This window comes from Malus domestica, chromosome 09, assembly GCF_042453785.1.
Source record: "Malus domestica chromosome 09, GDT2T_hap1".
In the NCBI taxonomy this organism is placed as follows: Eukaryota; Viridiplantae; Streptophyta; class Magnoliopsida; order Rosales; family Rosaceae; genus Malus; species Malus domestica.
The window spans coordinates 9,132,712-9,147,838 of NC_091669.1; the positions used below are offsets into that span (position 1 = coordinate 9,132,712).

Here is a 15,127-nt window from a genome sequence, read left to right on the forward strand (position 1 = left end):
GATCCACATGTGCGAATATGTATTTTAAGGTTAATATGTTCTGTAGGATTAGGAAAGTCAAGAAGAATAAACTAAACATTTCTTTGCCCAAACACATAGTGATAAGAACTTGGAAACAATGTGATCCAAACAAACCAGCGTAGAAAAGGTAAGCCGAGAAAGACTTGAAAAACAGACAATTAATTTACAGCCATGGTTGTAAAATCAGTGCAATATATGACACATATACTTGGCCAACTGCTCTCTTAGCCAGAAGTGAACCATTTGCGGAATCTGTGGTCTGATATAGGCTGGGAAACTTTGCAACAAATGCTTGTAGGTCTTCTCTATGGCATTATGAAATTCTCAATTTTCATCTTATCGCTATGTCATCAATCCTCAATTGTTGCGTCGTCGAAATTTATTGTTTGATCAATTTAATAATTTGAAAATGACATTTGACAATTCGGTTGGAGAAGTATAAAATTTGACATAAGGCTTCAAATTGTCACTTCAACCATGAATTGTAATTTAACATTTCCTTTGAAGATGGTCTAATGGTCCATTTTTTTTTTTCAAGTCCAACAATAAAAAAAATCCAACAATTGAAATTTAAATCTAATGATCATAATAAAATAACAAATTTAAAATAGATCCACTTTAAAAAATTATTCCAATCCCATCACCCGGACAAGGCGTATAGTTTTAGCTTATATGAACTATCATTTATGTTTTTAATTACTATTCAAGTTTTCAATTTATCTTATGAACTATCATTTATATTGAAGTTTAGTTGATTGAATGGTTGGTTGGCGTGATACGTTTGGTTTTAAAAAAAAAAAATCAAAATATAATTTTTTTAGGTTAAAACATCTGTAAAATTAAATTATGATAACATAAAAAGTTATTGAAAATGTTCACAAAGCTAAATTTTATCTCTTAGTGAACCTGAATATTTGAGTTTGGGTCTAAAAGTTTGAGTTGGCCTTATCATGGACTTACACGTAAAAAGCCTAATAAATTTTGACCTAGAAACAAATGGATATTGAAAATGTAATGCCAACTACTTTATTGATAACATTGAATTTTTTTTAGTACATTGATAACACTGAATTTGATCAAGTAGAAATACAATACAAAGCAAACTTAGAACCTCACTATTGTACGTAACAACATATACTGAAGCACCAGAAATCTTCGACAAAAAAAAAAAAAAAAAAAAAAAAAAAATGGAAGCACCAGAAGAAATCATATAAAAACAAGACATTGGCCTTCAAGGCCCAAACACTTTTTTAACCGCTAGATGCATCAAGCTAGGTTCTGCGTCCCCTCCTCGCCCTTGTGGTTGTTGGCTTCCTCCTGCTGAATTTCTCCGCAAACCATTCATGCTTCTTGTCTGCCAACGTGTTTCCAGCAACCACTCCCACTATTAGTCCGCTAACAACTCCCGGCAAGACTACATACCAGTCAAACTCAAATGGAAATCCAGCCTCTTCATCTTCTTCAAAGCTTGATGGTGGCGCCAGCCTCGAGCTCTCATAACCCTCACATTTCTTGGACAAAGGCTTTCCACACAAACCTGAGTTTCCTTGGTATGAATCTTCTAGAAATGTACCGAATTGTTGGCCAAGTGGTATAGGTCCCCAAAGATGGTTATGCGACACATTGAAGTACTCAAGGAAAGTGAGTTGTGCCAAGCTACTGGGGATCCTTCCGGAGAGCTTGTTTTGAGAGAGATCCAACGATTCAAGAGCTGTCAAGTTCCCTAAAGATGAGGGGATGTGACCAGAGAAAGCGTTGTTGGAGAGGTTTAGCAACTGAAGTTCTCTTAGACTCCCAATGATACTTGCTGGAATCTCTCCTTCAAATCTATTACTTGAGAAATCTATGAGTCTCAAATCATAAGGGGTCCGATAATATGTCAACTTAACACCTTTTACAGGAATTATCATATCGTATGAAAATTGATAGTAATTTCCATATTTATTTGTGCTGACGTTCGATGAGACTTCAAAGTACCGACTTCCATCGTTTACGACAACATATTTCATGAAATTCCAGTTCTCTATGTACTTAGAAGGGAACATACCTGAAAACAGATTGTTGGATAAATCAATGATGCACAAGTTTGGGAACTCATGATTAGTTTGAGGCTTCCCAATTATCCCATGAAATGCATTCGACCCCAAAATGAGACCCCTCAATACTGGAAGTACCCCTAACCAAGAAGGGAAGATGTCACTGATCTGATTGTTGCCAATGTCGAGAAACTCTAACCGAGTGCAATCGGCCATTGATCTTGGTAGCTTCCCCTGTAACCGATTGTAACCCAACAAAACCAATTTCAAACTATTTTTGTTAGCACAAAATGGAGGAATATTGCCATGGAAAGAATTATAAGTCAAGGCCAGCATTTCCAAGCTACTGGACTTCCCCAAACACCGTGGAAGCATGCCACTCAGGCTGTTGTTGCCCAAATTAAGAACTTGAAGATAATTCAAGTTGCAGAACAATGGTGAAACTTCTCCACTATAATTATTGTTGCCGACACTGTAAGATATGATAGATTGTGGTGGAATTGGCAATGACCCTTGTAACCGATTAGTGTCAAGACTAAAAAGCTGCAGATTTTTCCATGGAAGAGTGACTGGATTTTCTTCAAGGCCTGTTAATAAGTTATAATCGAGGTTGAGATTGACCAAGGTTTCTCTAGTTGCATTCCAGAGCCATTTTGGTATTTGGCCATGAATATTGTTATCATAAAGGTCTAGGGCTCCCAATTCGTATTGATTTTTCAAAAATTCTGGAAACTCTGTCAAGTTGCATTCAGCCAACTTTAGAACTTCGAACTTTGGAAGAGTAGCACTCGAACTAGATTTGACACGCACGGATAACTTGTTGTCAGATAAACCAAGTTTCTTCAACTTTTTGAGGTTGGAAAACTCATCAAACTCAACTAATCCACTTAAATTATTAGAGGAAAGGCCAAGAAATTCAAGATTTCTGAGGTGGAAAAGCGATTTAGGAATTACTCCCTGCAAATCGTTGAAGGTGAGCCGCAGAAAAGTTAATTGGGTCAACTCTAATGCGAACCAAGATGGGATTTCACCAGTTATTGAATTGTCAAACAAGTCTAGAAACGCAAGTTGGGTCAGGTTAGCCACAAAACATGGGAAATTCCCCTGTAAGTTAATATCCGAAAGATCCAAGTAGTTGAGCTTGGTTAATTTTCCAAAACAAGACAAGGAATCAGGAACTAAGAATTGGCCTGCAGAAACGTCATGAAATGAAGCCATCTCAAGGAAACTGAGCTGGGTAAGGTTTCCAAATGAAGATGGAACATGGGAATCAAAACCACAATATGAGATATCAAAGTAATTTAAGGAATGAAGGTTTCCGATAGAACTAGGAAGTTCACCAGAGAAATTTGTCCATGAAACATCCAATGTTTTGAAGGAATTGGTCCTGTTAAAAGTAGGAAAATAACCATTTAGGTTTGTATTTGAGTATAATATAAGCTCTTCTAGGTTTGGTAGGTGGAAAATGCCAACTGGGAATTCCCCATTCAACCCACAGTAGCTTAGATTGAGAGATGTGAGAGAAGATGCATTGACCAAGATATCAGGCACAGTAGAGTATATGCCTACATCATTAAGATGAAGTTGTTTTATGCTGGTCAAGTTTTGGATTAGGATTCTCATGTTGGACTTCCTAAGCTCCAAACCATTATTTTGATACAGATCAAGGGTAGACAGTTTGGATAGCTTTGAAATTTCAAATGGAATTTGACCAGAAAATGCAGACAGTGAAAGGTTGAGATATGATATACTCGAAAGGTCATGGCCCAATCTCGATGGTACTTCAGAGTAATTGAAGTTGTTATCTGAGAGGTCAAGCATCTGCAAGTGAACAAGTCGGAAAAGGGTGCTGTTGGAATTGATAGAACCATAGAGACAACTGCTCTTGAGGTCAAGGCCAATGACACGGCCAGACTCCGCATGACACTTAACACCATCCCACAAACAACAATTACTCTGATTCTGATCTCCTTCTTGAGCCCAAGATGCAACCTTCGGATAAGCAAAAGGAGATGAAGAAGCTGACTTGTCTATCGTAAAGCTTTCCTTGAATTGTAACAAGAATGATTGCTCGTCAACATGGCAAAGTGTCTGTGTCTGAGTCTGCACAAATGAAAAATAGTGAGTAGCATTGAGTAATAGCAAAAGAAGACAATGCAAACAGGTAAACTTGGACAACCAAGATTCCATTTTCATGGCAGTGTGTTTTTCTGGTTATAGGAAATATTGTTTTATGGCTCTCGAATAATTAAGAGTGGAGAAGTTAACTCCTTTTATAGACACAACCCATGCAAAGCATAAATAAATAAAAAAGCATGAGTCAATTGACGAGTGGGTGGTGAATTGATGTCTCGATCAATTGAAGACTTGGAAGTCATGAATTCTTTTTCAAGATTCTTGGAAATATTTTGACTCAGAGTAAGTACTGGTTTGGTAGTGAGGTACTTTTATAAAAAAAGTGGGTATAAAAAAAAGCTGAGCTCAAAAAGGTGTTTGGTAAACACTTAAAAACAACTTATTTTCACAGTTTTGGGTGAAAAAAAAGCTGAAAACGTGAAGCAGCAAAAATGAGCTTATTCTCATAGCACATCAATTTTTTTTATTTTTTAAAGCACAACAATACCAAACCAGCCTTGAGTCGTTTGGATGTAACAACTCTAGCTAGCCTAGCCAATATAGGAAAGTTTTGAGAATGGGAGAATTAGTGCCACGCTAGAACATGTAACTCTTGAAGGTAGAATATATATTACTCATTAAAGAAACTTATCCATTTCAATCAATCCACCCAAAAAATGGGAGAATTAGTGCCACGCCCTGATCTTGAGAATCCTCTAGAAACATGCTAACATTTGGAACATCAAAACATGATGGGAAAATCAATAAACAAGGCACCACAAAGTCACATTAGATAATAGTCAAGGGCGTATAATTTGGTTGAAGCTTCGTCCAACTTGTGTCTCAATTGTTCATGAATGTAACTATAACAAACACCGTCAAACACTTTGTGGTAATAGTCAAAGGCGTATAATTTGGTTCAAGACTATAAGCCTTAATCAATTAGTAGCAAAAATATGGTTTCACACTAATCTCATGACGAGAATGTTTGCGGTGACAGTGAAAGAGTGTAATTTGGTTCAAGACTTTAAGCCTTAAAAGTGGATCCATGCATAAGACTAGAAGGGAGATGGAAGAGGCGGGGGAAAGGAGGTAGTAGGGACCCGCCGACTGGTGAGAGCTTCGACTACTGTTTTAATTTTTAATTTTTTTTATTATAAAAAAAATTTCAGTAAGCCCATATCAATTCCAGAACATTTTAAGTTTAAAACCGAAATTAGGCATAATCAAAGATGGACCATTTCATCAGCATATGTGAAAGGTCTCAAGACATACCAAGAAAAAGGTAGGCAACAAAAAGAAATTAAACGCAGAAACTCAACAAAATAAACAATTTAGAGGTTAAGCATCTAAGGTACAAGCTTAAAGATCATAGAAAATAAGAACTTACAGAGATTATCAGGCAATTTCTGGTTTTTGAATTTGGGATTAAATGATTCAAATAAGCACTTGAAAGAGTGATTGATAACAAAAATCTGAAGTCAACACAACATGCAGTCATCTACAGAGCTCAAATACACATTCACTAAACATAGTCCACCATCAATCCACACACATATTTGGTTAAAGGATAAAAGTAAGTTTAACCTGTTGTGCCACCACAGCATCTTGAGGATCATCCGTGAGGAGCAGAAAGCAAAGTTTGTACAAAAAGAAGTGTTGTTTTCAATGTTAGGGTGCCTTCAACATATGAGATACATGCACCCAAAAAACATTATTAGTGATCCTTATGGATATTGTTTCTCTGAGTATTCCAATTCAGCGGCACTTGGCTGTTTCTCTTACTCTATGAACTGTTTTTTCCTTAAAGCAAATTCTGCTGATAAATAGTTTATTCACAAAAATTATGAAATACAATTGTACATTAAGTGCTAATAATTTTCATAAATTGGCTAGTTAAATTTCCTCACAACTTGAGTGATGTCTAAAATAAATGATGGATGTGGTTATAGTTTACAAGTTTCACCTTTACATTTACCCACGATTTAAGTGGTATATTTAAACTCCAAACGATGCATAGGTTATCAAGTAGTTACATCATTATTTTAAAAATTCACATCCAATAAGAGTATAAATACATCTAATTGGTAATATCTTGAGAAAGAGATACCTGGCAATGGGTCGACTTGCAATGAACTAAAGAACTCGACTTTTTCTTATGATTACATCACCACCTTCAAGAAATACATTAATCAGTAAAATCAAAAGCGACAATACAAAAGAAAATCCCAAGTAAAGTTCTCATTAACAGTGAAATTATATTGCACTAAAAGATTTAGAGATAAGGAGATAACGATTTAAACAATATTATCTCAATCATCGTTCTGATAAAGAGAATATGTTACTTGTCCAAAACTACCAATCAGACCACGGATCAAAACTAACTGTCAAAACCTTTCATAATAGAATTATTGTTCTTTCTTAAGATTCCAAATACTTGGACACACAATCCTTTTATAGTTTTTATGGATACTTGACCCTCATCAGTCTTATATACTCCCCTCGTGGCCATGAGACTTTTTTATGAGAGCATTAGACAGAAGGGCATGCTTTGAGTATTCAAAATTTTTCAATTTCTCAGTTTTCTCTAAACCTCGTGATATGCCAATAATAGTTAAAGATGAATGAACAAAATAAAGAAAAAGGTTAAAACCAAAGGAGAACTGAAATAGAGAAAGGAAGAAAGAAAACCATAAATGGAACCCAAACGCAAAGAGAGAGAGAGAGAGTGAGTGAGAGAGAGAGAGAGAGAGAGAGATAAACCCAAAAGCTTAACACAATCTCATTTGCATACCATTTGACCACATTAAGAAACCCATAAAGCATAAAAATTTAGAAGCAGAAAAGAAAAGGTTCGTAATTGCCATTGGAAATGCATAATGTACATATGGAAACCAAATTGAATTATTATGCCCTTTCTCCTCCTCTCCTCCTTCCTCCATATACTGGTAGTTACAGTCAATCCATTTAATTTATTCTCAACTTCATCAAAACAACCAAGAAGTATAAAACAACAAGGTTAATTCTCACTTTCTTTAATCAAAATGAATTCTACTTCTTCTCATCTATTTGCACATCCCTTCAGCACTCTCAATTGATAGTAAAACAGAAAACAAATTGTTGCAAGAAAGAAGAGATTGGGGCAAGGTTTGCACATCCCTTCAGCACTTCTTCTTTTGTTTACAATGTAAGCACTTTCTTTAAGGGAAATGGTACTGAATGTTTACAAAGGGAATCAATACTACACAAGAACATGTAGCAGAGCTTCTAAAAATTACAAAGGATAGCTTTGTTGCAAAAGGAATGTAAAGGAAATGACAGGAAATAATAGAGCCTTTTGGGAAGTCTTGCTGTTTTGTTAAGAGAGTTGAGTGTCCTTTTCACTTGCTTTTCTTGCTGCTTTTATAGACTTCTTAGTTCGATTGTCCAAGTTTTCCCTTTCTAGCAAAATTTCAATCCCGCATGACTGTCTTCGCATGGGGTGAATCACCTTAGATCCTTCATTATTTACCAATTTTGCCATTGAAAAGGTGCCTTTTTGCTAAGACCTTACTGTTCATCGTACATCGTGTGATTAATTTTTGTAAGGTACTGTTTGTATTTAATTTTAAATAAAAATATTTAAAATGATTTCTGACTGCACGATATATGATGAATGGACACGATTAACAGATACCCGGGATCTTCACAAAGAGGATTCGGATTCTTAGCTGCCCTGCACCATCATTTTAATATTATGTGGGCCGCCGCTTCACCAAAGCAGTCACTAGCCCAAAACAAATGCATTGCACAACTGGGCTTCCTTTGAATTAAGCCCAAGATTAATTATAAACCCAAACACTTGCCAGAGAGATGGACACAGAAGGGGATTGAGAGAGAGCGCCCGCAGAGACAGGAAGGCCGGAAATTGAGAAAGAAGGCCATGCTTGCAGAGAGCGACTGAGATTTGAAATCCATGCCTGCCTCAGCTGATTACAAAGGTGAGAAGTCGTTTTCAAATCTTTGTGCTTCAGGGTTATGTTTACGAACTCTATTTAGTTCATAGAGCTTCAGATTCGAAATTGTAATTGTGGTCAGCAAGAATTCGAAAAATACTTGAGCGATGCAGATGTCTAAGACGTAGCCATGGATGCAGATGCATATGGCCATTCCATGGCTGCTGCTGGAAAGAATCAAATGGAAAGTTAAAAAAATATTTTGTTCCCAACCCCAAGATCAAGTTTGATTGGCCAAGACAGCTTGGTCCGACGGATCCTGAGAGAACGATCCGGAGAGCAATCGAACATGCAAAGGTAGTGATTGAAGGTTTAAGAAGTAAAGTTGTTTCAGTATTAGCGCTGTGGGGTTGTGTTGGGCCGGTGAGTTCATTTTCCTATGTCATGGACCATTGTTTTTTGTTGGGATTTCTTTGTTCGCTTGAAAAGAGTCATAATCTAACCATTTGTAATGTGTGTACATCAATCAATTAATGGAAAATAATCTATCTTCTAAGTTTCTTAAACATTGCCTCGGAAATTTACATTCGCATCCACGTTTAATGTAGTTATATGGGTTACATTGTCTCCATCTACAACCTCCCGAGCTTCTATTCTCTCTCTCTCTCTCTCTCTCTCTCTCTCTCTCTCTCTCTCATGTCATATGCCCGCCATAGTTATTAACTTTCTTGCTTACAACTAAATTGTCAAATACTCTGAAATCATACTATATTTCAGAGCCTTAAACTCCATAGATCAAAATTCCAACATCAGAAAAAAAAATCACACGTAAAGATGGAGGAAGGCAAAGACAGGACAGACGGGGGTTTGGGGCACAAAGGGGATCTTTATACACATCACATACACTTATCCACACAGAGTACACACACTTACCTACACTTACACATTTTATATACATACAGAGTACACACACATGCAGTGTCACACAAACACTGTCATACACTTATGCACACACAACACATACAATATATACTCACACGCTTACACCTTTTTTTATATCTAACGAAGGACATGACACAGGATCGAGCACAATGGCGTTCTAAGATTCATATAGCCGATCCCACTCAGTGACTTGGATTTTCCAAGTCTCCAACCGAGAAGTTTTCCTCACTCGGGAAATTAAGGGAACACTACCCCAACCCACATGCTCCACTCAGAAAGCTTCAACATACAAGCTTCAACAAAAGAAAATTCAAAGACCTTAGCGAAGAAGGCTTTGGTGTATTTAACACAATACGTTGAAATGAAGGAAAGCTTATTTATTGATATCCCCGATAAGCTACAAATATGTACATATACATGAGTCAAAATAAACACACAAGAGGGAGCCTTCACAAAGGTTGCTTAGGAGAAGTCTCAGCTAGGTAGAGCCTCAGAAAGAGAAGGCACCGGAGGGGGATCATTTGGAGCCTCAGTACTGGACAGAACCCTAGAAGGAGGAGGCATCAGAGGTTGATCATTCGGAGCTTCATTACGCGGTACAGCCCCAGAAGACGAAGGCAATAAATGCCTTTGGAACAAACCCACAAATCTCTGATGATCAAGTAAAACCTGACCATCAGTTTCCTTCATTTGGTCAAGCTTCCTCTTCATGTTTGTAGCATAGTCATGTGCGAGCCGGTGCAACTGTTTATTCTCATGCTTGAGCCCTCTAATCTCCTGTTTGAGACTCATCACTTCAGCCGCCAATGATTCAACTTGGCGGGTTCGAGCAAATAGGCGTTGGGCCATATTAGACACAGAACCTGCACACTGAACACTGAGAGCCAGCGAATCCTTAACAGCTAACTCATCAGACCGTTTGGAAAGTAGTCTGTTATCTTTGGGAGTGAGAAGGTTCCTGGCCACCACCGCAGCGGTCATATCATTCTTCATCACGGAATCCCCAACGGTAAGAGGACCAGTAGGGGAGACGAAGGATGGGCGCCATATGTTGTCTGGAGAAGGCGGGGCTGCCTCTTCAACAAGGTTCAAGTCAAAACGACGGTCGGAGGGGCCAGACATTTTCAAAGGTGTTGAAGAGAGAAGAGGTCGGACAAATCAAGATCTTAGAAGTGCAAGAATGAAGCTTCTACTGGTGGAGATTCAAGTGTGCTTTGGAACTTAAAGCCAGCCCCTATAAAAATCTGCACTCGACGGAGCTTCAGAAATCGAAGAGGCGCCAGCTCAGAAATCGAAGAGGCGTTTGCTTTCTCAAAAGTTGGGCTGCTCAAAGACCACGAAGGCCGATCTCAGAAATCGAAGAGGCGCTCGCTTTCTCAAAAGCTGGGCTCCCCAGAGACCACGAGGGCCGATCTCAGAAATCGAAGAGGCAGGCACCTACTTTTCCAGCCTTGTCAGCACCTGTCACACGCACACTCAGCTTTGCGGAAATTATGGGCATTCTGTCGAAGACTTCTGGGGAAGTAGAAAACACATGAATCTTACTGTTCAATCACCCACTTCCCACACGCAACAATAGCTCATGGGTACCACAGATAATTTTGCCAAAGTTCTCTGCCAAAGTTGAGCACGTGAAGCTTGCAGCTCCCACTACATCGCTCTGACCAAGAAGGGTAAAAGAATAGCAAAGAAACAGCACTAACAAAGTTTAGACCCATAAATTTTGAAGGTCTAGCTACCATATTATTACCCACAAGGGTAAAGGAACAGTACCACTGCTGGATAATTGGAAAGTCCCTGTGTGTCAACCTCTGTGCTTCGTGGCAAGGTAGACTAGCAAACATGCCCAACCTTTACTCACATTCGAGAAAACACTCCCAATAAGATTGCTTGCTCCAAAATCGAAGAGGCACCGTCCTCCGAATCTCGAGAGCCAGACTCCCAACATGACTACTTTCTTAAAAATCGAAGAGAGGGTAAAGGAACAGTACCATTGCTGGATAATTGGAAAGTCCCTGTGTGTCAACCTCTGTGCTTCGTGGCAAGGTAGACTAGCAAACATGCCCAACCTTTACTCACATTCGAGAAAACACTCCCAACAAGATTGCTTGCTCCAAAATCGAAGAGGCACCGCCCTCCGAATCTCGAGAGCCAGACTCTCAACATGATTACTTTCTCAAAAATCGAAGAGACACTACTCCCCGAATCTTCGAGAGCCAAACCCCCAGCATGATTGCTTTCTCAAAAATCGATGAGGCATCGTTCTCCGAATCAATCGAAGAGGGGCTCGCTTTCTCAAAAGCTGGGCTGCTCAGAGACCACGAGGGCCGATCTCAGAAATCGAAGAGGCACCTACTTTTCTAGCCTTGTCAGCACCTGTCACACGCACACTCAGCTTTGCAGAAATTATGGGCATTCTGTCGAAGACTTTTGGTGAAGTAGAAAGCACATGAATCTTACTGTTCAATCACCCACTTCCCACACGCAACAATAGCTCATGGGTACCACAGATAACTTTGCCAAAGTTCTCTGCCAAAGTTGAGCACGTGAAGCTTGCAGCTCCCACTACATCGCTCTGACCAAGAAAGGTAAAAGAATAGCAAAGAAACACCACTAACAAAGTTTAGACACATAAATTTTGAAGGTCTAGCTACCATATTATTACCCACAAGGGTAAAGGAACAGTACCACTGCTGGATAATTGGAAAGTCCCTGTGTGTCAACCTCTGTGCTTCGTGGCAAGGTAGACTAGCAAACATGCCCAACCTTTACTCACATTCGAGAAAACACTCCCAACAAGATTGCTTGCTCCAAAATCGAAGAGGCACCGTCCTCCGAATCTCGAGAGCCAGACTCCCAACATGACTACTTTCTCAAAAGCGAAGAGAGGGTAAAGGAACAGTACCATTGCTGGATAATTGGAAAGTCCCTGTGTGTCAACCTTTGTGCTTCGTGGCAAGGTAGACTAGCAAACATGCCCAACCTTTACTCACATTCGAGACAACACTCCCAACAGGATTGCTTGCCCCAAAATCGAAGAGGCACCGCCCTCCGAATCTCGAGAGCCAGACTCCCAACATGATTACTTCCTCAAAAATCGAAGAGACACTGCTCTCCGAATCTCGAGAGCCAGACCCCCAGCATGATTGCTTTCTCAAAAATCGAAGAGGCATCGTTCTCCGAATCTCGAGAGCCAGATACCACAGACCACTTTTTCAAAGTGCTCTGACAGAGTTAAAACATGTGAAACTGGCAGCTCCCACTACCGTGCTATGACCAAGCAGGGTAAAGGAATAGCATTACTACTTGTTGTTAGGGAGACTCCTATATATGTCGACCTCCATCCCCAACGGACAGGCAGACCTGCAAAAATGCTCAACCCTTCATCATATCTGAGAGGGCACTCCCAACGAAGCCTTTCGAAATATTCAGCTTTCTTTCCCCCCGATAATACCTCTGCAAACAAGCTATACTAGAGCAAGAATATCTCATATCATCAGGGTTAAAAGCAAGAGTATCCCATATCATGCTTTTTCCCTGTCTTTTCCTTTGGCCTTGTTTTTACCTGCAAGACAAGGAGAAAGAGAGGAATCAGTCAGCACTTGGAATCAAGCTTCCAGCCAGGAACTGACTGCCTGGAACCCCTTACCTGATTACTTACCTGGCATTGCTCTCGAGTACTCATCTTCAACATCTTATGTTTCCAGGGAAGATTCCGCATCTGCTTGAGGAACAGATAGGGCAAGTGCGAAGGATACAAGGAAGCATGTGGAGACAAGCGTAACAACACACGTGCCGATACATCCATTACTCTGTCAAAAGCAAAAGTATCACATATCAGCAGGGTGGAACGTACTCTAGATTTGATGGACTTGTTTTGACCCTCAAATTCTTCAGTCGGCCTTATACTCTGGAGGAAACCAGAAAACCCTCCAGCTTAGTTCAAGAATAAGCCTGTGGAAAGTTACTTCTTCAAAAGCAAAAGTATCTCATATCATCTCTTCTCATTTTTCTTCTCTTTATCCTTCATGCTGCTGCAAGATGGGGAGAAGGTGAACAATCAGTCGGAGCTCTGATTGCTTACCTTGTCTGTCACCTCTTTCAGCAGACCCCCTAGCTCGGCGACTTGGGGACTCCTACTACATGGTTTGTATCGCGCTTGACCAAGCCTGAAACTACAAGTAAGCTTCAAGTGAAATTGATACATTACCTTGTGCATCTCCACCAGTTGAAGATACCACCCCTGGATGGAGGAAGAGTACTTCCAGAGAAGATGCCACATCTACCTATGAGACAGATAAGGCAAGTCAAGACGACACCACACTCCGATACTTAGAAGTTTCGTGATTACGAGATCATTCTCCCACAATATTTCCTAATGTCATTTTTACTAAATCATTCACTTGTACTCACTAAAGGAGAGCTTGAACCTATGTACTTGTGTAAACCCTTCACAATTAATGAGAACTCTTCTATTCCGTGGACGTAGCCAATCTGGGTGAACCACGTACATCTTGTGTTTGCTTTTCTATCTCTATCCATTTATATACTTATCCACACTAATGACCGGAGCAATCTAGCGAAGATCACAAAAAGCGACCGTTTTCGCTACCTAGGATCTATCTTGCAAGAGAACGGAGAATTAGATGGAGATCTCAAACATGGAATACGAGCTGGATGGATGAAGTGTAAGAGTGCATCCGGCGTGTTGTGTGACCGTCGTAGGCCACTGAAGCTCAAGGGAAAATTTTATAGGACGGCAATAAGGCCAGCAATGTTGTATGGCACAGAATGTTGGGCGGTGAAGCATCAACACGTACACAAAATGGGTGTAGCGGAGATGAGGATGCTTCGTGGGATGTGTGGGCACACGAGAAAGGATAAGATTGGGAATGAGGATATCCGAGGTAAAGTAGGAGTAGCCGAAATTGTAGGAAAGATGAGAGAAAATCGGCTCCGGTGATTTGGACATGTGCAAAGAAGGCCGACTGACGCTCCGGTTCGAAGATGTGACTACGGGACAGAGGTTCAGGGCCGAAGGGGTAGAGGAAGACCTAGGAAAACTTTGGAAGAGACTCTAAGAAAAGACTTAGAGTACTTGGATCTAACGGAGGACATGACACAAAACCGAGCGCAATGGCGTTCTAGGATTCATATAGCCGACCCCACTTAGTGGGAAAAGGCTTTGTTGTTGTTGTTGTTGTTGTTGTTGCTTACACCTTTTTTTATCGCTTGGAAGATATTGTTGTTTTTCCTCGGCAATACAATATACACTCACACACTTATGCAGCACATACACTCACACATGCAGTACACACATTGTTGTTTTTCCTTATTTGATTATTGGGATGCCAAACTTTAAGAATTTGTGTTTAATTTGATTCTTTGGTATACTCAGTTAATTAGCTAAGAATTGGTTTACATTTAGATTATATATATATGATTTTGGACTGTAGTTTTTCTCTAACTGAATTGGTTTATCAGCTGCTCACTTACTGTTTTTGCCACAGATACCATGTCGAGAATGATGCTTGGATCTAGGCCTGCACCACCGCATTTGGTCAACCCGCAGATGTGCCCTTGCCTATTGACGGAAATCGAAACAGCCGAGTTCATTTGTGATTCCTCTTCTGAAGTGGCATCCACAGTATAGTGCCTTACCTCTGAAAAACATATGCACATGATTCAGTACAGGGCAACAAAGCATTTGCAATTCGCTAAGGGACAGAAGAGATGGTTAAATTTTGTCACCTTTGTTAATGTAACTATGACAGGGACCTTAGATGCGTCAAATTGCAGAAATTCCTCATCGCTTACATCAACCTCTGGTTGCTCATCGCCTGATGCACCAGCTGCAACATTTACTTTTGGGATGCCTGTATCGCTCAGAGCGGCCTTTGGGAACATCAATTTCTTTTCCTTTCGTTTTTTCACTTTATTTGGAAACAACAATTAAGTGCACCTTAACTGTTTATCAATTGCCACCACCTCCTCATCTGGGACGCAGGCAGAAGCTCTGCTAACCTGGAAGAACAGCTTCGACTTCGGTGATTGACCTTCTTCTCTCGATTCATGGTC

The 15,127-nt window shown here is 39.9% G+C and overlaps 1 protein-coding gene and 1 long non-coding RNA gene across 5 annotated transcripts; one reads left to right on the forward strand and one right to left on the reverse strand.

The window, feature by feature from the left end:
• Positions 1 to 1,207: 1,207 nt before the first annotated feature.
• On the reverse strand, positions 1,208 to 5,638 carry LOC103424865 (receptor-like protein 6). Its single transcript, XM_029108756.2, has one exon. It carries the CDS (start codon positions 4,251 to 4,253, stop codon positions 1,293 to 1,295), a length of 2,961 nt encoding a protein of 986 aa, XP_028964589.2. The 5' UTR covers positions 4,254 to 5,638; the 3' UTR covers positions 1,208 to 1,292.
• Positions 5,639 to 8,022: 2,384 nt separating this feature from the next.
• On the forward strand, positions 8,023 to 14,842 carry LOC103421699 (uncharacterized). 4 transcript variants are annotated; one of them, XR_011571402.1, is made up of 3 exons: positions 8,023 to 8,152; positions 8,254 to 8,464; positions 14,560 to 14,842. It is a non-coding gene; the product is annotated as an uncharacterized lncRNA (long non-coding RNA). The 4 variants fall into 4 exon arrangements; XR_011571400.1 differs by having other exon boundaries at positions 8,027 to 8,152; positions 8,308 to 8,464; XR_011571399.1 differs by having other exon boundaries at positions 8,033 to 8,152; positions 8,250 to 8,464.
• The last annotated feature ends 285 nt before the right edge of the window (positions 14,843 to 15,127 follow it).